Source organism: Protomyctophum parallelum, assembly GCF_964188405.1.
Source record: "Protomyctophum parallelum genome assembly, chromosome: 15".
Taxonomy (NCBI): Eukaryota; Metazoa; Chordata; class Actinopteri; order Myctophiformes; family Myctophidae; genus Protomyctophum; species Protomyctophum parallelum.
Genome location: NC_139710.1, coordinates 28,357,685 through 28,379,124, shown reverse-complemented (window position 1 = coordinate 28,379,124; position 21,440 = coordinate 28,357,685). Strand labels below are relative to the sequence as shown.

General features: G+C 44.9%; 1 protein-coding gene and 1 pseudogene across 3 annotated transcripts in view; one reads left to right on the top strand and one right to left on the bottom strand.

Annotated features, from left to right (window-relative positions):
- The window catches only part of ppm1f (protein phosphatase, Mg2+/Mn2+ dependent, 1F), a 35,116-nt gene that overhangs the window by 5,707 nt on the left and 7,969 nt on the right, over window positions 1–21,440 (top strand). The window contains exons 2-7 of one of the 2 annotated variants that reach the window (XM_083783899.1): window positions 3,763–3,957; window positions 13,664–13,791; window positions 14,808–15,025; window positions 15,904–16,092; window positions 16,688–16,831; window positions 19,585–19,678. In XM_083783899.1, the coding sequence (XP_083640025.1) occupies window positions 3,773–3,957; window positions 13,664–13,791; window positions 14,808–15,025; window positions 15,904–16,092; window positions 16,688–16,831; window positions 19,585–19,678 (958 nt within the window). In that variant the 5' untranslated portion in view covers window positions 3,763–3,772. Of the gene's footprint in view, window positions 1–3,758; window positions 3,958–13,663; window positions 13,792–14,807; window positions 15,026–15,903; window positions 16,093–16,687; window positions 16,832–19,584; window positions 19,679–21,440 lie in introns of both variants that reach the window. The other variant, XM_083783900.1, reaches the window with a different exon arrangement.
- Window positions 679–2,326, bottom strand: LOC310871781 (annotated as a pseudogene). The gene is made up of 3 exons: window positions 2,249–2,326; window positions 1,669–1,672; window positions 679–1,209 (listed from the first exon to the last, which is right to left on the bottom strand). The product of its transcript is annotated as an uncharacterized misc_RNA (transcript).

Below are 21,440 nucleotides of genomic sequence, written 5' to 3'. Positions count from 1 at the left end.
TTGAACCAAAATGGCAGAAAATCTATCCAAATGTTACCACGTCCCCTACATTGGAATAATGCAAGAAATGCACAAGTCAAGACTAAAAAATAAAGCACTAGAGGTCAGAATGATTACAACATAATTGTATGAAACATTTATTTATTTACAAGTACCGCAAAGTGTCACAGCATCTGTCATTTGTACATCCACCCCCCCCCCTGCCAAGGAAATATATGAAAATACAAAATAGCATACAAATGCATCACAATCACAATGGCTGTGTAAGTAGTCTGTGCTGTTTGCATTTATGCATTGCATTTAAATGGATGTAGGCAGTGTGGCAATTCTTTAACATCTTAATAATTCTTGAACAAAACAAGTAGTAGGCCTACATGGTAACATGTTGGGTTACTCATCCCTATCACTTTCATCAGTCATCATCCCATGTACCTTTCTTCTGTTTCCTTTGACACATTTTCACAGTCCTGGAAGTGACATAAATCAGTGCAAGACAGTTTTGAAGACATACATGAACATCTTTCAGTCTCACTTTTTTCTTTTTTTTTCTTTTTACAATTACAGTGGACTACCTGCAACCCACTATCAGGGGCAGGATTTCTAGTCATCCATGTTACTGTTAACTCCCCATCCTCCATGCCCCATCCACTGCCAATGGGTGAAGGAGCACACATCCTACTAGTCAGAGAACGTCTCATCACTGCTGCTTGGTAGTTTGCCCATTTGGTGAAAAAGTCTAGATACAGTTGACTGGTGAATGCCAAAGAGGTAACCTAAAAGTTCCTCAGACAGATTGAGGCGCAGCTTCATCAGTGTAAGCAGAAGTCTCTGAGTATCACTAAGTGACTGTTTTGCAGGAGGTGGTAAACTTGGTGACACAAAATTGAACAACAACATGAAAGTCTCTACATTTGGTAGTCCTGTGAAGAATTTCATTTTGCTGTCATTAAATTCTGAAGGATCAAGAGTACGATGTTTCAACTCACTTTCTAATTTGTTGACTTTATCCCTAAGTGATTGACATTCAGCATTTAAAGATTTAATCTGTTCATGTAATGAGGCAGTCATTTTGTGTTTCCTCTGTCTGGACCCCAATGCCTGGGACTTCAACAACAGTCTGTACCTCTGCTGTACTTCGATCAGTGATGGAGGTGAAACCAAATAATCTTGGCACGTAGTCAGGATGTAGAGGATCATCACTCTTTTCCCCTTAAATAACAAAAACAACAAAAACATTTACTAGAAATATGATATTAATTTGTTTACATATATGGGGTGTTTTCACATATGTCCTGTTTCAGACATCAGCCTCAAAACGGGACGGGGCTGCCAAATCATTGTGAGAATATTTTTTTTACATTAACCACTGGAACAATAGCATACCTATTCTGGAGGGAACATTTGCAGAAAATAGCATATCTACAAGCTCACAACATTGTGAGCTTGTAGACTGGCTATTTTGGCAAATAAGTTTGGTGTAGAGCAGGGGTAGGCAGCTTTAACCACGGGTGCCAAGGGTGACCACTGGCACACACTGGCAATGCCAGTGTCTCACTCTAATGCCAGTCTGGCATTAGAGTGAGAGAGGATTAGCCTGCATGTCTGTAACTGAGTGTACAGATGGAACAAATGGACCCCAAATGGACCCTTCTTAGGCCTTAAGCCTACAGGTCTGTGAGAGTGGAACCAAATGGACCTTACAGGTCTGTAACTCTGAGAGATGGAACCAAATGGACCCTTACAGCCTGAGTGTACAAATGGACACATGCAGGTCTGTAACTCTGACACTATGGGTCCATTTGGTTCCATTCGTACACTCTCAGAGTAAGTTACAGACCTTAAGGATCCATTTGTGCAATAACAATCAAAAGTTACGTGGGTCCTTGAAAAAAAACAAAAAAAAGTTTGATAACCACTGTACAAGTCAGTGGACTCTTAATGTGTCATATAAATCAGTGTCATACGATATTCTGAGAAAAAACATGTAGACTTAACATTCAGTAACTGCTTGTGTTGATCAAAATAAGAACATTAACATCAAGGACAAGTCTTTCCACAGAGTCCGTGTGTGTAGAAACACGTAACAACATGTTGATGAGTGATTACTATCTCTTTCAGGGGAACGGACTATGTTAATCCACTTCTTGGTCCACAAGAAGAGAACTCCGTTAGGTTCGTTTAAAACGGGACATTGTGTGAAAAGGCCCTTTTACATTGAACGTATGGTTTTACAAAAAAAGCAACATACCTGAGTCCTGACAGTGACACAAAGTGGCACCCGCAAATCCATGTGTCGGTGTCTATGATTCCAGTAGCCCTGAAACATGACGGCGAAGTGCAGCGATCCATTTACTTCTTTTTTCTTTACATTTCGGCAGTCTGTAAAAGGATAGCTCCGAGTTATTTTTTAATCTGTTTGTACAGTCAATCGCACAACAGCTCTTTCCCCATTTTACTTTTTTTTGCGCTGTGTTTAGAGTGAATGAAAACAGCGCAGCAAGGCAGCAACAGTGATTTGCTATCAGGTTGCTATGGACAACAAAAAGTTCTTCCGCATACGATGACGTCACGCGCATACTCAAGGGAATAAAGCTGCTACGCGATTGGTCCACGTGACCAAAACCACACCACTCCCCTTGCACATATTATTACGCCTTGTAAGAAATAGTCCCGTCTTTGACCACTGACCACAAAAATACTGCAGAATGGCACGAGTAGAACTATTTTATTTGGACTTTCTACCTATAAATCTCTTTTATGGAGAAGAAAATGTGTAGTCCCCCTTCCGTGGGAACGGAACTGAACGAAAAGGGACCTCACAATACGGCCTATGTATAGTGTTCCAGGTTCAGTTTTGTTTGGTGTTGTGTTGTCCCCAATCTGACAGACAAGGGACTCGAGGGACTCAACAGACATTTGTGCCTGAGGGATTGGGAACAAAAGTTTTTTTTATATGATTAGATTTTTTCCACAATTTTCCATTTCCCGCTGTAACCACTTCAGGAGCTGGTGGTAGGCCTGTCCCAATTATAACATGAACGCCTAATCACAATTATTTTAGATAATCACAATTATTTTGCATAATAATAATAATAGTAATAATCGTTTCCATGTAGAAAAATGTTCATACTAACATTTTCCAAAAAAATAGAAGAAATAACAGATCATTGCATGATCTATGCTTGTAGATCAGCTATGTCTGCTAGTTTCCTTTTTTTGAATATATCAAATTATTAAATAATTGATGTCAATTTCTTTCTATACCGGTATTTAAGATATTTGCCACATGCAATGTTTGATTACGGTGCCTAAAAGGCAAACATTAATCACGCATCTGTGTCACCTTAGCGTTTAACCACTTTAACCATTATTTTAAACTTTAGCTGTTGAAAAATAGTAGATCTACAAGCTCATAGCGCCACCAAGTGCCACACTACAAGCTTGTAGATCTGCTATTTTTGATTAATTGTGAAAATGTATCTCAAAAAATGTAAATATATTCTTTCACAAATCATTGCTTCCGGCGGGGGTCCCTGGTACAAGACATTTTCAACTGGGGGTCGGCGGCTGAATACAGATAATTCTGGGGGTCCTTGACATGAAAAAGTTTGAGCACCACTGAAATGTTTTTCATGATTTAGAATAGGCATTTTGTAGAATCTGATCTCAGGTCTTATACTTGGGTTAAATAGTTAACCGCGATTATTTTTGCGTGACAATGAATGAATCATCGACCTTAAATGTAACGGTGACTGCAGGCAGCCCCAGGGGGATGGGTGACAGCACTGAGGAAGCAGCCATGATGAAGTCCTTCCTGGGCCGTTTCCTGGAGGAGTTCCCGGCGGCTCTGGGTCCAGGCGAGCCGCTGCCGCTCTGCCCGCTGAGTCGCAACACGCTCAGCCTGGACGAGCTTCCCGGAGAGAGCCTGGAGCTCGGCCTGCGACTGACGGCCGCCAGGTGAGACTCGTCGTTTCAGTGGTGCCGTGTGCGGCGGCCGAGCTACACCGAGCGTGCTTGTGCATGGAATTTACTGCACGTGTACACTGTACAGCGCGTTTGGAAAGAGCCAACGTATAATAGTGTATAATATATACTATATCTCTGCTGAAGAAACCTCTTGACTCCACATTGTTCATTTTTCAGGAAACTAAAGTTATACATTTTTTAGGAAATTAAGAAAACCTTATGTTTTCAAAACAAAGCAATACTGTCTCGTCAGAGTTGGTGTTGTGAGTTTATATGTTGTCAATTACTTGCATGAGAAGGAGAGAGGTGGTGGAGTTAGCTGTTTTAGCAGACAGTTTGAGGGTCCAATAGAGTTAAGAGGTTTTGTCAAGTGTTTTCTAGTACTTTCCATTGGTTCAATATTTTCCAAACAACACACAGACATAAAGGGTGTTCAATAGCACTGATTTATTAAAAAAAATCAAAAACCTCATAAATGGAGTTAGGGGGTTTCCTCCCGACAGCAACGATAACGAGGCCTGGCAGCGGGTAGCTCGCGGATAGTGTGGGCCCCGGATACGCACGCTCTAAAGTCTAAAATTAAGATCGCTTCTATTTTTTGTATGTGCGTATGCCCCCACGCACACATATTGTCTCCCCAAATAGAGGCAGTGGAGCAAATCTGCACACACGCTCTGTGTAGCTCGGCCGGTATGGATGGAAATCTTTCACCGTTCGCCCCACCGACTATGGAGCTGGCCTGTTCTGACATCAGCATGGACTCCATATTTGGGTATGCCTGACAAAGAACTCCATATATGGGCATGAAAGGGACACAGACACAATTACTGGATGTTGCATTCATTTCCAACTTGCATCGTTCCAAGTAGGCCAGTGCCTAACGGGCACCGGTCTAGTATGTTTTTAATTACCCATTGTCACACTACAGTGCACTACCCTTTCTTTATCATAGTACTTTCTATGATGTCGGTACTATGACACCATACTGATGGCATCAGGGATCTCCGTACATATAGGCATAAGAGGAGATAGTTTTACTTGTTATTGTATGCCACTAGTGTTGGGGATTACAAGGTTAAGGTTTGAACAGTACAAAATTGTGTGTGTGTGTGTGTGTGTGTGTGTGTGTGTGTGTGTGTGTGGTGCAATCTGCATTCCTCACATTCCTGCCTGTAGAAACAGAGAATGATTTACATCTGTGTAATGAAGCAACACACAACAATACAAGTTTTGTGTTTTTCAGTTGAAAAGCTGTTATTTTCACTGAGCAATGTGGTCATATCGTACTCGGTAGAGGTGCAACAGTTAATCGAACAAATCAATTGTAATAAAAAAAAATCAATTACATAAATTGTTTGTACAAGTAATAGAACATGCTATTTACTTCATTTAGCTCCTGAATTGATAAGCAGAATCAGAATCGATACTATCCTGATACCCAGGCCTGTTACCGCCCCAAGACTCTGTTTGTTTGGTTTTTTTCCTGGGGCAGACCATGCAAACTCAACTCAACCGCAATGTTGTTGTAGCCTAAAGTCCAATTCATAGGCATACGTACAGTATCATGCATAGACTCGCAGGGGCAAACTGCTCACAGCAACCCTGGGAATTTAAATCAGTGATTCTCAAAGTTTTTAATTTCAAGGAAGCTGAAACCAATTTGATATGCATAAGGCCACATTGGACCCCCCTTTTATACATTTACCATTTTTTATTTTCCCCCGTGGATATGTATGAAGAGAAGTCTTCCGCACACCCGGTTCTGTTTAGAGCAGGTGTGTATAGGCGACAAGTCAGTATACAGGTAGGAGAAGGAGGGATACCCGCACACTGCCACTTTCTGGTTGAAGAGCTTATATTTAATAGATTCGAGCCACGTTTCGGCCGTGAGACCTTCCTCAGGCTTGATTCACAACAGGCTGACGGTGTCACTCAATACATTTCGAAAAGGTGTCAGCAACCAATCGGAAACGCATGTGAGAATCATTAACAGTTGTGGATACTGTATTTACCTGTATTTACCTGCTCCGGTGGTCAGGTGACCACCGGAGCTGAAATAACCGTTGGACGGTGGTGAGTAAAAACAGAGAGAAGGGCTGCGGCGGTGGCGGTGGTTTGCTCTTCACCGAGGCCTGTGACGTCATGTTGTGAGTTCGGTGGTCACCTAATCACTGAAAATCCAGACTATGTATGAGCCTTTAGGAGCAGGTGCGTAGGCACGTGCACATCAGTAATAAAATAGAAAAATACGCCCGCACTGTCGCACACTGTCGATCTGCTCGGACGGTGCAAGAGAATATTTATTAAAGGAGGAACGTTTCGGTCACTTGACGACCTTGTACAGTATTTACAGTACATACCTGCCACTGTGCACCTACCGATGGGTTTACCACTTTTGCACCTTGCAGTATGTTTAACCTAATATACATATTGTATACATATATATGGTCTTGTAGAATATCTTCATTATCGTATTATATATATTTTTAGGTTTATTAGTTTTATAGTTATATTTACTGTTCCATTTTTCTCCCTGCTCTCCCCCTAACTGTGACCAGGGGGAAAACAACAAAATGATGGAGCTTGTGTGAAAACGAATTTCACCAACTTCGCACCTGTAAACTTGTGATCATCTTGATTTGTAACATATAATGATCTCTGGCACCCCGATCTACACTGTAGTAGAATCCTCAGTGTTTATTGATCTCTGAGAGCGTACAAATGCAAAATCCTTTTGGTTCCATTTGTATGCTCTCTGAATTACAGACCAGTAACTCCTTTGTCATGCAGCTGTTTGGCCTTGCGTTAGAACATAATCGGTCTGCACGCACGCACGCACGCACGCACACATGCACACGCACACACTGCTGAATCCAAGACCAATCCCTTGCCTCATTCGGCTCAAAGGAAATAAGCTGAAAGGTCCTCAGTCATGACAGAAGCAAGGAAACATGGGCCCGTGTGTGTCCCTTCACTTGCACTCCTCCTCTTGGGCACTTCCCGTCAGAACGACATCATTTCCTGCCTGTATAGCAGCCATTGTTCTCCGTGCTTCCCGTGTTTCCCTGCTCTCCTGCTCAAGGATTCTAAAAATGAAGGATGACACAGAGACGTCAAGTCACGTATAACCTTTCCAGGTTTCCAGGCACCGACTGGGACTCTGGGAGGTAAACTGGAGGCGGAAGCTGCACGGAATGCATTAAGCATATGAATACACATTATATTGTAAAACGATAGGTACCAGTAGGCTATACGCCTGGCACAGTATCCCGACCTATACACAAACGACTGCACACAGTCACAGTGCCCCTGCATTATCCCGCCCTTAGCCTAAACAAATACACACAGTCACTGTGTTGTTGCGACATCGACAGAATACACTGATATCAATACAGTGTCAACAGTATTATCGGTGTAATAACCGCACCCTGTGGGTGTTATTGAGGAACAGAATATACACTTACTGATATTACAGTCTCCATGCAAGTATGCCGGAGTCTGTATCGATGCAGTAATTCTACTGGTCAAGATGTATTAGTTTATTGACCAAGCAGATTATTTGATTAATCGAAAAAGTTATCGATGGCATAATAATCCATAGTTGCGAATCGTATATTCTATATTTTGTGCTGATCGGTGCAATGGTCGCCGAAGTATGGCAATTTGAAATGTTAAACACTGTTGTAGCGCAATTTGTGTGTACAATTTAGTTTTTGGGGGTATGGCTGTTCTCATGCCAGACCCCTGAACAGTGTTTGGGACCGGGTCAAGTTTGGAGAAACGGAGCGCCTGCTGATAATCTTACAATAAATGCACCGACTCTCTGTGCGTATGTACGTGCGTGTGCACGTACGTCCAAGTAACTGGAGAACCGTGCCCGGCATTGGATACACGGTTGTCCAGAAGCGCCAGAAAAGGCTCTGGGCAGGCGCTGCCAGTGGACCTAATGAGTCCTCACACCTGACCCATTTTCAGGCTCTACCTGAGCCAATTGATTGCCATATGGCAACCCCAGCCAAATTCCCGACACTTGCCATTTGATTACTTAGTCAGTGCACTTTTTTTTTATATGTGGGCACAAAAGGGACACAGACTGTCATCAGTGCCCATACCCGAGGCGGGGTTGGCGAAAGGGCTTGTGTGGAGTTTGCATGTTCTCCCCGTGTCCCCTAGGGCAGTGTTTCTCAACCTATGTACCGCAGCACTTTACTGTGCCGTTTGATCTGTCCAGGTGTGCCGCGAGATTTGTCCGAAAGTAACACTTTTCATAGCCTAAAAATCTCGGGGCACATCAGCGTTAACATGCTGCGTTAACCCGATAAATACATATCGGGGTCTCACTCTCTGGGTCTGCAGCGGCCAGGAGGCGGTGTGTCTGTGTGTGTGTGTGTGTGTGTGCGCGCGCGTGTGTGAGAGGGACGGTAAACAGTCAGCAACACGTAAAATTTCTACTTCTACTAAAGAAAGAGGCAGCGATGGAGCCATAAGTCCATATCCATAAATTCGGGGACATAAATTGCGCAAAATACTGTTAAACATGACGGCAGCAGCCTGCTGCATCCTCCTAGCTGTTGTGTGCTAAGCTAAATTATCATACAGAACCACAACAGTCAACACGGCATTGACCAGGGTTGCCACATTGACTGAGAGGGAAACAAGCAACCAGGTCTATGAAAATGTTAACAGGCCAGATCAAGTCAGAAAATCCGAAAAAGTCAGAAAATAAATCTAGAATAAGCAACAATATTGCTGACTGTCAAACATCATTGTCCAATGTTGTTTTAGAGCAGTGGTTCTCAAACAATTTCATGTCATGGACCACTAATATTATATATATATATATATATATATATATATATATATATATAGGCGGAAGTGATGGCGCCAGTGTGTTTGGCTGCTCGTCTCCTGCTCTCGTTTTGGTTTGTGTTTCTGCTGTGTCTAAGCCTTGGCACTGTTCAGATTAAGTCTCTGCTGGTGTATGATCGCCAATCCCTCCTGGATATCCGACAAAATGCCAGGATTATTGGTTCATTTTACCACAATGAACAAAAAACCGCGCCGCCGCTCCTAACAGGAACCCCGACTCATCTGCTCCCGGTCGGGCCCCCGCCGCCGAGGAGGAAACGGCTCCGCCGCCGTGGCAAACGGAGTGGCAAGCTGGTGAAGCTGAAAGCCTGGGTATGCTTTTCGTCTTTGTCTCACGTGAAACCTGGATTATCGTCTCCCTCCGCCCTGCTGCAACGACTCCGGGTCCCCAGCGCGACCTGCCTCGCTCCTGTTGCTAGCCTGGAGGTGCTATTCCAGCCCTGCCGCCCCTGCGCTCCTCGGCTCTGGAAACACGGGGTGAATCCCTGCAATCTGCGGTCGCTGCGCCGCGATCCTAACTCCTCCGGATCAAAGGCTCCAGCCCCTGTCAGGATTGGCCTGGTGAATGCCAGATCGCTGACAAATAAAACATTTATCCTGAGGGATTTCTTCAGCTCCCGCGCCCTGGATCTCCTCTGTGTGACAGAGACGTGGATGGCGGCGGGTGAGTGCAGCGCCCTCGTTGAACTGTTGCCGGCCGGCTGTTCCTATTTCAACTCCCCGCGGCCCTCGGGCAGGCAGGGTGGGGGAACAGCGGTCATCTATAAGGATGATATTAAATGCAAGCAATGTTCTGCTTCTTTCTCCAGCTTTGAAGTGACTGTGTTTGAGGTGGGTCGTATTGAGCAGGTCTTGTGTGCACTCATTTATCGACCCCCTAAATACAACAAGGATTTTGTGACTGATTTCTCCAATTTCCTGGCTGGAATATTGCCCAACTATGATCGAGTGTTGATTCTCGGAGATCTGAATATACACGTATGTTGCCCTGATAAACCGATGGTGAAGGACTTCCTAAACCTTATTGAATCGTTTAACATGGTGCAGAATGTGTCGGGTCCTACTCATGAACGTGGGCATACGTTAGATCTCGTTATCTCATATGGGCTGCCTATTCTTAACCTAGAGATCTGTGATAGTACGTTCTCTGATCATTGCCCTGTTCTGTTTGATGTTGCTCTCTCTTGTACGGAGAATAGATCTAGGGCTCCTGCTAGACTCTGTCGGACTCTTAACCCCCGCACTGCTAGTCGCTTTTCAGCTGCCTTTGAACAGTTGTGTGCCCCGTCTGTCTCGGCTGTTCCCACAGAGGAACTGTGCTCTTGGTTTAACTCTTCGTGTGGGACCATAATGGACTCTGTGGCCCCATTGAAATCCAAGCTGCCCAGGGCAAAGCCCGAGCCCTGGTTTAATGACAGAACCCGTGCAGCTAGACAAGAGTGCCGAAAAGCAGAACGTAAATGGAAGAAGGATAAGCTGCAGGTTTCTTCTCAAATTTTAAAGGAATCCTGGCTCTTCTACCAGAACACTGTCAAAGAGGCAAAAAGAGATCACCTAGCGAATATTATTGAGTCTAACCGTCTTAATCCACGTGTACTTTATCAAACCATTGACTCTGTTCTTAATATCGCTCAGCCTGTCTGTTTTGAATCATCTGACATATGTAATGACTTCCTGCACTTTTTCATTGACAAGGTGGAAAATACAAGGGCCCTCATCTCTGCTCCTGCCTCTGACCCCTCTGTCTGTGTCCCATGTCCCGCCGTGCTCAGCTCGTTCGAACCTGTAACATTGTCCTTTTTGGAGGATGTAGTCAGCCACTTAAAGGCCTCAGGTTCGCCTCACGACGTTATCCCGGCTCGCCTCTTTAAAGAGGTTTTCCCCAGCATAGCTCACATGGTCCTGAAAATCATAAATAGCAGTCTCTCTTCTGGTCTTGTTCCCACGTGTTTTAAACATGCTGTAGTGCAACCACTGCTTAAGAAGCCAGGCCTCGACCCCACTGTGTTGGCTCATTTTCGGCCCATATCTAAATTGCCGTTTATCTCTAAGATACTAGAAAAGGTTGTCTATGCCCAGCTACAGTCTTTCCTAGAGGAGCATAAGATCCCTGAGGTCTTCCAGTCTGGCTTCAAAACCCGGCATAGTACAGAGTCTGCACTAGTTAGGGTATTTAACGACATCCTCATAGCTAATGATGCAGGCGACTATGTCATTCTTGTCCTGCTGGACCTGACGGCTGCGTTCGACACAGTCGACCACAACGTCCTGCTCTGGCGCTTGCAGCACCTAGTGGGTATCTGTGGAACTGCGCTAGGGTGGTTCAGGTCCTACCTGACGGGCAGAACCATGTCTGTCAGCACTGCTGGCTCAGAATCCTCCCCGGCGCCGTTGTCGTATGGTGTTCCACAGGGCTCTATTTTAGCCCCAGTGCTCTTCTCCCTATATCTCATGCCGCTAGGGTCCATCCTCAGAAAACATGGCATTTCGTTCCATTTCTATGTTGATGACAATCAGATCTATGTTCCCCTAAAGAAGAAAGACGCTGATCCTAAAGCTCTTCTCTCTTGCCTGGATGACATTAAAGCCCTAAGCTTTCTAAGCTTCAATGACAAGAAAACTGAGGTGGTGGTGTTTGCCCCAAATGGTTCTGGTAACCCCCCTCCCTTTGATCTAGGCCCCCTGGCACAGTTTGTGAAGCCAACAGTCTCCAACCTAGGTTTTAACGACTTTAAGCTAGATCGCCAAATTAGCTTAGTGGTGAAGTCTAGCTTTTTTCATCTGCGACAACTGGCAAAGGTAAAACCCTTTTTAACCACTCAGCACCTTTAGACAGTAATCCATGCCTCCATCTCGGCTGGATTACTGTAACGCCCTCTACCTTGGAGCCAGTCAGTCTTCCCTTGCTCGGCTCCAGTTAATTCAGAACGCGGCTGCCCGACTACTAACTGGCACGCGTAAGAGAGAGCATATAACTCCCATCCTCGCCTCTCTCCACTGGCTGCCAGTGAACTTTAGAATCCAGTTCAAGGTTCTGCTTTTTACTTTTAAAGCTTTAAGTGGTCTCGCCCCTCCATACCTCTCTGAGCTCCTCCACCCCTACTCTCCCGCCCGCTCCCTCAGGTCAGCTGACCTGATGCTGCTAGAGGTCCCGAGGGCGAAGCGGAAGCTTAGAGGGGACAGAGCTTTTTCAATCGCTGCCCCCAAGCTCTGGAACGACCTTCCCCTGCAACTTAGGCAGGCCCCCTCTCTGGCCATTTTTAAAACCTCACTGAAAACGCACTTTTATTCTTTGGCTTTTAACACAGCATGAGACCTCTGTTCCTGAACTTGCTTCCCCCCCCCCTCCTTTTCTTGTTTTGTGTGTTGTCTTTGTATTCTGTGTTTTTAGTCTATGTGTTTACTTACTGTTTTACCTATGTACTGTACAGCACTTTGTGGCAGCTATGGTTGTTTTAAATGTGCTATATAAATAAAGTTGAGTTGAGTTGAGTATATATATATATATATATTTACTATATATACACACCGGTATATATACAGTATATACACAAACCGTATATCTAGTGTGCCCCGAGATTTTTAGGCTATGAAAAGTGTGCCCTGGGACAAAAAAGGTTGAGAAACACTGCCCTAGGGTATGTACCCTCACAAAAAACATGAAGTAATCCTGGTCTCTAAACTGCCTCCCCCTGGCCAGCCGGGGCGCCTGATGGAGGGGAAAGGAACTGGTTGGAATAATGTGTTCCTCCCACGCGCCAACCAGGGAATAATGTGTTCCTCCCACGTCCAACCAGGGAAACTCCCCCCTGTCAAGGAGCAACTTGGACCCTCATGCATGAAGGAAGCATGAGTTCAAGTCCGTTGCTCTCCCCAGGTTGGCGGAGGGTGTGTAGAGCCCAGGATTAGATCATTGACACATGGGTGAAAAATGGGTTACAAAATCGTGGGATAAAAAATATTTATTAGTTAAAATGGGTGCTATGACAACGGATATAACACTTTGCATACTAGGGTGGGACATGCATTCCGGATTTCCATTGTTCCCAATCCCAAGTAGTCCGGTGCCCGGTGGGCACAGGTCTAGTCATCAACATAATAATTAGATGTAGAGAAGAGAGACACTGGAGCAGGTCGGAACAATTGATGCCTCTTGTATTAAGCTGCCGAATACAACAAATCGACTGCGATGCTACTTGCGTCTTCCTCGGAGTCATCATCAATCACTACATGCATTGCTGCCGTGTCATTTCCATGATCTCTATTCACCTTTTTCATATAGCCCATAATGCATTGCGTTTGTGTGTGCATAAGTTCCTCTTTCTCTTGCCGTGTTGCCAGTTTTGAAAGAGAAACAAGTGACCAGGTCTATGAAAACAACCACAAAAAATGCTGATCTACAAGCTCACATCAACACATTGTGAGGTTGTACATGTGTTATTTAAAAACACATTGAGAATAAATCGAAATATTTTGAATATTCTTTAAACATTTTAATAAAAAAGGCACAAAATATGTTCAGATGGATGTCCGTGGACAATTACATATTAATCTGGGGTTCCTTGAAGTAAAGAAATGTGGAAGCAAATAGGCCTACTGTACACTTTAGAATCAAGCCCAAAAAAAACATCAACCAGCAACTACCAATAATTTATCTGCAAGGGACTTTACAGAAAAGAACAAGTCAAAGGTTGCTTATAATAAGCAGACATGGCAACGCGGCCTGAAGGAAGCAAAGCACGCACACAAGGAGCCCCAGTACCTTGGCGGGGAAAAACGTGGGTATTCACAGTGAGTTTGTGTTGTTTTGTTTCCCCCCGGTGGTCAGGAGTGCCCCAGCAGCGCTTGGTGCCATGCTGTGCCACGATGCGCTGGCACAGCTGCTGAAGAGTGACCTTTCACCTTTACACTGTCCCCAACAGCCTGAGGCGGAGCGGGACGAGGACCAAGGAGTGTGTGAGTGTCCCCATCATCATTACACTGAACTAACCCTGACCCCGTGTAGAGCGTCGCAGTCATGACGACGCCAGGCCCAGGAAATAGTTCCCAATGCATTTTTCCCAGAGACATTTCAAAACGTATTTATTTAAAGACCTTCTAAGCGTCGTACAAAGCCAACTCTTGTCGTAACAAACACAATATTTTCGACCAAACAAATAATTCCAAAGAAGAAAAACAACAAAAAAGTCTTTCTAATTTATTTGTTCAGCCCGAAAAATTGTGTTTGTTGTCATGATTTGTCACGACAAGAGTTGGCTTTGTCCAGCGGCGTAAACGTCTTTAAATAAATACTTTCTGAAAAGTCTATGAGGAAATGAATGGGGATTTCTTTTCCGGGTCTCTCGAGGGGGCGGGACCGCGACGCTCTATTGCCGTCTGGGCTGTCCCGGGTGTCCCCGTCGTTACATTTTAGTTGACGAATGAATTGTCATACAAACAAGTGTAAATAAAGGGACATTTTCCTGCTGTGCCGTGCTGTGGGCAGTTTTCCCCACGGGCATGGCCGCTGTGTTGAGCCGCTGGGACCCCCGGCCCACGCAATGTGAATTTGGTGCTATATTAACACATTTTAGCTGGAGACCCGCTTAGAGAAACACTGCCATTTAAAACGGCATACAGTACACTGTTTCACCCCTAGTCCACACTGGCTGTTTGTTTTATCTGTCTGTCTGTCTGTCCCACCTGACCACAGTGGTCCAATCGGAGGCAGTGTTTTATCTGTCTGTCTGTCTGTCCCACCACAGTGGTCCAATCGGAGGCAGTGTTTTATCTGTCTGTCTGTCTGTCCCACCTGACCACAGTGGTCCAATCGGAGGCAGTGTTTTATCTGTCTGTCTGTCTGTCCCACCTGACCACAGTGGTCCAATCGGAGGCAGTGTTTTATCTGTCTGTCTGTCTGTCCCACCTGACCACAGTGGTCCAATCGGAGGCAGTGTTTTATCTGTCTGTCTGTCTGTCCCACCTGACCACAGTGGTCCAATCGGAGGCGGCTCAGCGGCTCTTCCTGAACCTGCTGAGAGAGGTGGCGGCGGCCTGGCACCGCGGCCTGCCCGCCCTCCCGCCGGCTGCCTCATCCTCCTCCAGGGGGCGCTACCTCCTGTGCTCCGTGCACGCCATCAGAAACACGCGCAGGAAGATGGAGGACAAGCACGTGTCTCTGCCCGAGTTCAACCAGCTCTTTGGCCTGCAGGTAGGTTTACTACAGTGGTCTAATGGAGACTAGTTGTCTCTATCCATTGGGTTTTACCCCATACCGGTGCTGAACCGCTATTTACTACAGCGGTCTAATGGAGACTAGTTGTCTCTATCCATTGGGTTTGATCCCATACCGGTGCTAAACCGCTATTTACTACAGCGGTCTAATGGAGACTAGTTGTCTCTATCCATTGGGTTTGATCCCATACCGGTGCTGAACCGCTATTTAATGAAGACTAGTTGTCTCTATCCATTGGGTTTGATCCCATACCGGTGCTAAACCGCTATTTACTACAGCGGTCTAATGGAGACTAGTTGTCTCTATCCATTGGGTTTTTATCCAATACTGGTGCTGAACCGCTATTTTGGCAACCGGCGCTGGATGTTGCCAGAACCGATATAAACCCACTGACCACTAGGCCAGCGGGCTCCACACCAGAACCGATATTTTAGGTACAAATCTACGTCGTGCTTATTCTAGATCCGTCTAAATTTGTGGTTCTCCACCAGTGGTCCTTGAGGGGGTTCCAGGTGGTCCCCGGCTAAATGATGGAGAGTTTCTAACCAGATGGACCCTTTATAGGTCTCTGAAATATAACTCTGAGAGTGTACAAATGGAGTTTGTACACTCTCAGAGTTACACTCAGAGTTCCATTCGGAACCCACCCAAGGACACTTTGTAGCAGAGTGTTTCCAGCAAGCCCAACATGCACAATAGCTGTAGCAGCAGCCTGACTCTGTTTGACAGAGCCTTAATTAGTACCAGAGGTAGTGCCTAGTGTAGGAAGTAGGGAATGGGCCCAAGTTGTTTCCAAAATGGCGTGTGTGCACATAGAGTCCATTAACAACATTCTCTCTCTCTCTGTGTTGCAGGACGGCGTGGAGCGGGCATATTACGGCGTGTTCGACGGACACGGGGGCCTGGACGCCGCCACTTATGCCGCCGCCCACCTCCACGTGGCCCTGAGCCAGCAGAAGGCCCTGCACAAGGACCCCGACGCCGCCTTCAGATCCGCCTTCCACCGCACCGATCACATGTTCAGAGGCAAGGCACGACGAGAGGTAACTCTAGTCTGTAATCTGTATATCGGGAGGATGCGGGATTTCATCTTCACCGCCCACGCCCACCCACAGGTATTTAAATACCTGCCAACATTTACGTTGGGTCCCGCGGGCTCCCGCCCCCGTTGCAGCCCTCTACTGCACAGTGCACAACTACTGTACTCTACTGTACCTCTACTGCACAGTGCACAACTGCACACCACCTGTTTCAAAATGGTACATAATGCAGGAGACGGCAGGGAGTTGCATCGTTGAAAACATGCGATTCTGCAAACTCTGACATTTCGAAAAATAATCACCTGCACAAGTTTCTCGACAGACAGTAGCTCATAACGTGCCTATAATGGTGGATTTTTAGAAAACAAAAATATCAAGGGGATAATTCAAGCTTCATCAGATTCTATGTGGGCTGTCAAGGTCAGAAAGTAGTGGGTTTTTTTGCCACTCAGTAGGCGTAGCTGCATAACTTCCGGGTAAGGCGATGTCCCGCGCATACCCTCTATATTTTAGAGCGTCTTTTCCAAAACAGTGGGTTGTTGGGACTCCATTATGAAGATAAAGAGGTGTTTAATGAGTGTGTGTTTTGTGTGGCCAGCGCCTGCGCAGTGGGAGCACCGGGGTGGCAGTGCTGCTGCAGGGAGCCAGTCTGAGCGTGGCGTGGCTGGGAGACTCTCAGGCCATGTTGGTCCGACGGGGACAACCCGTCACCCTGATGGACCCTCACAAACCAGAGAGAGAGGTGGGCACGCACGCACACGCACGCACGCACGCGCACACACACACACACACACACACACACACACACACTTACACACACAAAGTCATCTTGCACATAACTACATTAACGACGGCAGTTACGACGGGTATGGTTGTTAATATTTCATAAAAACAACATTGGCGTTATGCGGTGCTTCACCTCCGTGTGCCAGACACACACACACACACACACACACACAATAGAGGGTATGCACGTGACATCATCATCAAACCCGGAAGTTATGCAGGAAGGCCTACTGAGTGTCAAAAAACTACTTTCTGGCCTTGACAGCCCATGCATCCAAACAGAGAAGTCCAATCTGATTGCATTAAACAACGTTAAACAATGTTAAACTCACTTTGCATGTTGCTTTGCCACTCGATGTGCCATTTACTTTAAGCATACGCATACCCTCTATTGTACATAATCACCTAATCACAATTATTTCAGACTAGTCCTTACCCGTTCTGATATATTTCAACTTGTATAATATATTTGTGTGTGTGTGTGTTTTTTATGAATAAAAACAGCAGTATAACATGAAAGTATTCTTACAAATGCATGGTAGGGAAACGTTTTCATGGCAAGAGCATGCACATATGGACAGTCGCACAGATCCAATTTGCAGGTGGATTTGCGTCCAAAACGGTCTCAATTGTGAGCTTTGGCTTGAGAGAACTCATGACTTTTGCAACCTGTGATGTTGTGAGCTTGTAGATTAGCTGTTTTCACGGAGCGTGCGCTGTAGCCACTTCACGCTGTGTGTGTGTGGTTTATAATGTTCAAGACAGTTGTATCTCGTGTTGTGTTTATAGCGAACTGAAAACGGCCACGCGATGACGCACGCGCACACATACGCACACACAGCTTAAGTAGTTTACACACACGCTCACAGCGAAAGTAGTCTGCACACACACGCACACACACACACACACACACACTAATCCAGCCAGGCAAGGGCAGAAGGTTCCTATTATAACGACAGTGGGTGCCCAGTAGTTGCCCACCTCAGAGTAGCCTGCGCACACGCTTTTAGCGAGGTGCTAAGCAAGGGTTGTTCAATCAATCCGTCAACTCCATGTGCGTGCGCACGTGCACTCTTTACGTGCGCGGCTGCACGCTGTTTCACCCACGTTTGGTTAAAAGTTATATCAAGTGATCCAACAGAGCCACCCCGATAGATAATCATTCCGTTGTGATCGTGGCCGTGCTATTCAATGTTTCACATTAGGTGCAGGAAAGATGAGATCTGTAACTGCGCGACGCGCGTCGTCAGTGACCAGGCGTGTCACCCGCGTTTGGTTTGAAGTTATAATATGAAGTGACGTTCAAACATTGCATTGCAAAGTGGTTAAATAACCTTAGTAGGCTATGCGCCGTGTGTAACAGCTGCCTGTCTGCCACAATGGTGCCTGCCTGTTTTTACCCGTGTGTGGTTTGAATCGTCAATCGCCTGTCTGTGCAAAGGGGGAGGGGCCTGAGGTGGTGTACTGTGGAGCAGATCAGTGCAACTTTGCCCGTGGGATCGTGTGGTGATGTAAAAACAATATCTGTACAGTAAATATGACAGTAGCGTCGGTAAAATGTAGCCTAGCTGGATTCTGGGAGCGTGCAGATTTTTTTTGGCATGGAGAGATGTGTGCTAATAGTGTGGCTCGGTTGGAGATAGACCACGGACAAATAAACGGGTTTTTATTCACTAATAAATTCATTATGAATCTTATTGGAAAAATGGCTTCGTTAAGACCTCCATATTATTATGGTCAATGCCTGTGTGAAAAGTGGGAGCGATTGGTGCAGGCAATGAGGAGATAAGGTGGTGTTTCTGACATTCAGACAGACATTCAGACAGACATTCAGATATTCGCTCAATTATAGTATGATGATATGATAATCGCAATTATTTTTTTCATAATCATCAATCGTTTCCCTGTTGAATAATGTCCATACATAAAACATTTAAAAAGCTTGTTTTAAGCTTAATGTAGATCAACTATTCCCACTATCTGCCCTGTGCACTTTGTGATTCCGAAGCCTTAAAAGGTCAACAGAAATACAACTTGTAACGTTCTAATGTTCAATGATAAAAAAACACAATTACATCGTTAATCACAATTACCGGTATTTGTGTCACAAATAATCGTCAACTTAGATTTGTAATCGTGACAGCCCTAATTGTACCTGCAGTGCATTCCTTCACATGACGACAATGCTGCAGTTTGCTCTCAATTCTTAGTCCAGAAGAGGGAGTCAAAGGAAAAGGCAAAGAGTCACCCATAATAATTATGATAATGAATGCGCACGGTTAACCCATTCAGGCCTGACGTAAAAAAGAAAAGAAAAATGTTTTCTAAATCCTGACAGTTTTCTGAAATACCTCATGTTTCTGTATCAGTGGTGCTCAATATTTCATGTCAAGGACCTAAAAAATTATATGTAATTGGCCGCCGACCCCCCATCTGAAAATATGTTTTTCCAGGGACCAGCAGAAGCAAAGCTTTGAGTTAAAATGTTCGCTGTGAAAGAATATATATATTCAAAGATTTGCTCCACGGTTTAAAAAAAATAGCAGACCTACAAGCTCGTAGCGTGCCACTCGGTGGCGTGCTATGAGCTTGTAGATCTGCTATTTTTCAATAGCTTAAAACACCAAAAGGGGTTCCCGCCCCCAAAATGGGTTAATGAAATAACTGAGATCAACTCCACACCTTTGCCTTTGCCTTGCCGCCCTCCAGGATGAGAAGCAGAGGATTGAGGACCTGGGAGGCTGCATCGCCTTCATGGGCTGCTGGCGTGTGAACGGGACCTACGCCGTGTCCAGAGCAATAGGTTGGTGTTTACCAAACTTTAGTTCATTATTTTCCAAAATAAAAACGTTTTCAAAGATAGTGGACAATTTGCCGATCTACGAGCCTTGTGGTAGATCGTCTATTTTCACTGTATTTTTAAATGGGGCTTAATGTCTAAGACAAGTGATAGTCTTTTGTTACACTAATTTCTAACCACTTTTAACCTCCGCATCCATATACCAGGGGCAACATTTGCAAGAAATAGCTACAAGCTCACAATGCGTCACAACCCGGCAAGAACTGGTGTAGTTGGGGGGGGGGGGAGGGGGGAGTGGTCAGAGTACAGAGCCAACTCAGGTCTAGCCTCTGTACCCAGGTTTTTTCGTGAGAGCGAGACGAGCAGTGACGCTGACGCACAATGAATTAGGCTTAAAATAAAACAGCGATATAGCTGCAGAAGATAGAGAGGAGCGCATATTGGATTGGTCTTTTATTTAACAATTAAACAGCGCCTGAAACAGGCTTTACCTCTCCATCTTAAAATAAAAAAATATATAATCCAAACTCCTCTGTCAATTGTAAATGAACGGTAACATGAATGAACTCTTCAAGCCTGACACTTGTCAGAAATAAAATCAACCACGGTTGATTTGATTGATCATAAAGTTAATGTGACTGTGAGTGTGCGTATACAGGCATGGGAAAAAGCGATGCGATGCCGATGGAGAAATCCCACATAGTTAAGTTACCTCATAGTCATGCTGCATGCGCTGTTGGTCGATGAAGAATTAGAATCCAAGGTTTGTCAATCATATTATGGTTTATGGTTGAAAGTAAACCATAATAAGTAAACTTTAAGAAGAGATCTGCAGTCATTGTGCTGCAGACAGTGCAGAGTGCATGAGAGCAGCTCCGCTTGCTAATTGATTTGACATTTGCGCAACTTCACTGCATGGCATTACAGTAATTAGTTATTTGCCAGCACCTGCTCCAATATAGGCCTAAATCAAACTTTATTTATATAGCACATTTAAAACAATAGAAGCTGACCAAAGTGCTGTAGGCCTACAGGCTGAAACAAGTGGAGCATCACCATCGGCGCACAAAAAGAACATAATTTAAAAAAAAACACACACACAGGCAAATAGTATAGGCTACATAATTACAATACTACGATCAGGTGCAATTAAATGCCAAAGAGAAAAGGTGTGTTTTCAGTAGAGATTTGGTCTGGGTCTGTAGGAGCTGCTCTGCTGCATGGGAGTTCACAGTGATGGAACAGGTCAAAATCAGTTCTCCGCATCGCCAAAATAAATCTATAGGCCTAGTTTCATTCGTGCCATTATACTCAGCCTATGCACAACGATTGTTTTAATTCAAAGTTGTATAGCTTTTCTGTGAAATGTTTATTGTCATTCCGTGTATCTATAAGCTCCAAGCGTCCACAGCGCATGAGATTGCAGATCTTTTAATTTTCGGTGCGCGCACTCACCATGTGAATCCAAGCAGGTCCTCACAAGTATAGGTAAAACACCGCCAGGCTCCACAAGGTTCTCAGCGCAATGGCGCGTCGATAAAAGTTGGGATTTCACTAGTGGCATTATTCAGGCAATACTCAACAGATTGTTATAATTCCAAGTGATCTATAATCTGTGAAGTTTATATTTTCATTTGGGTGTAAGTAATGTTTTTATATGACTTTTATCAAACATGGTAGCCTATATTTAATGTCCACTGAGCTGTGGTGCGCTTGCCTACACTCTCAATTAGGGATTTTCCCAGCGGTTATTTTCACTCTCGTG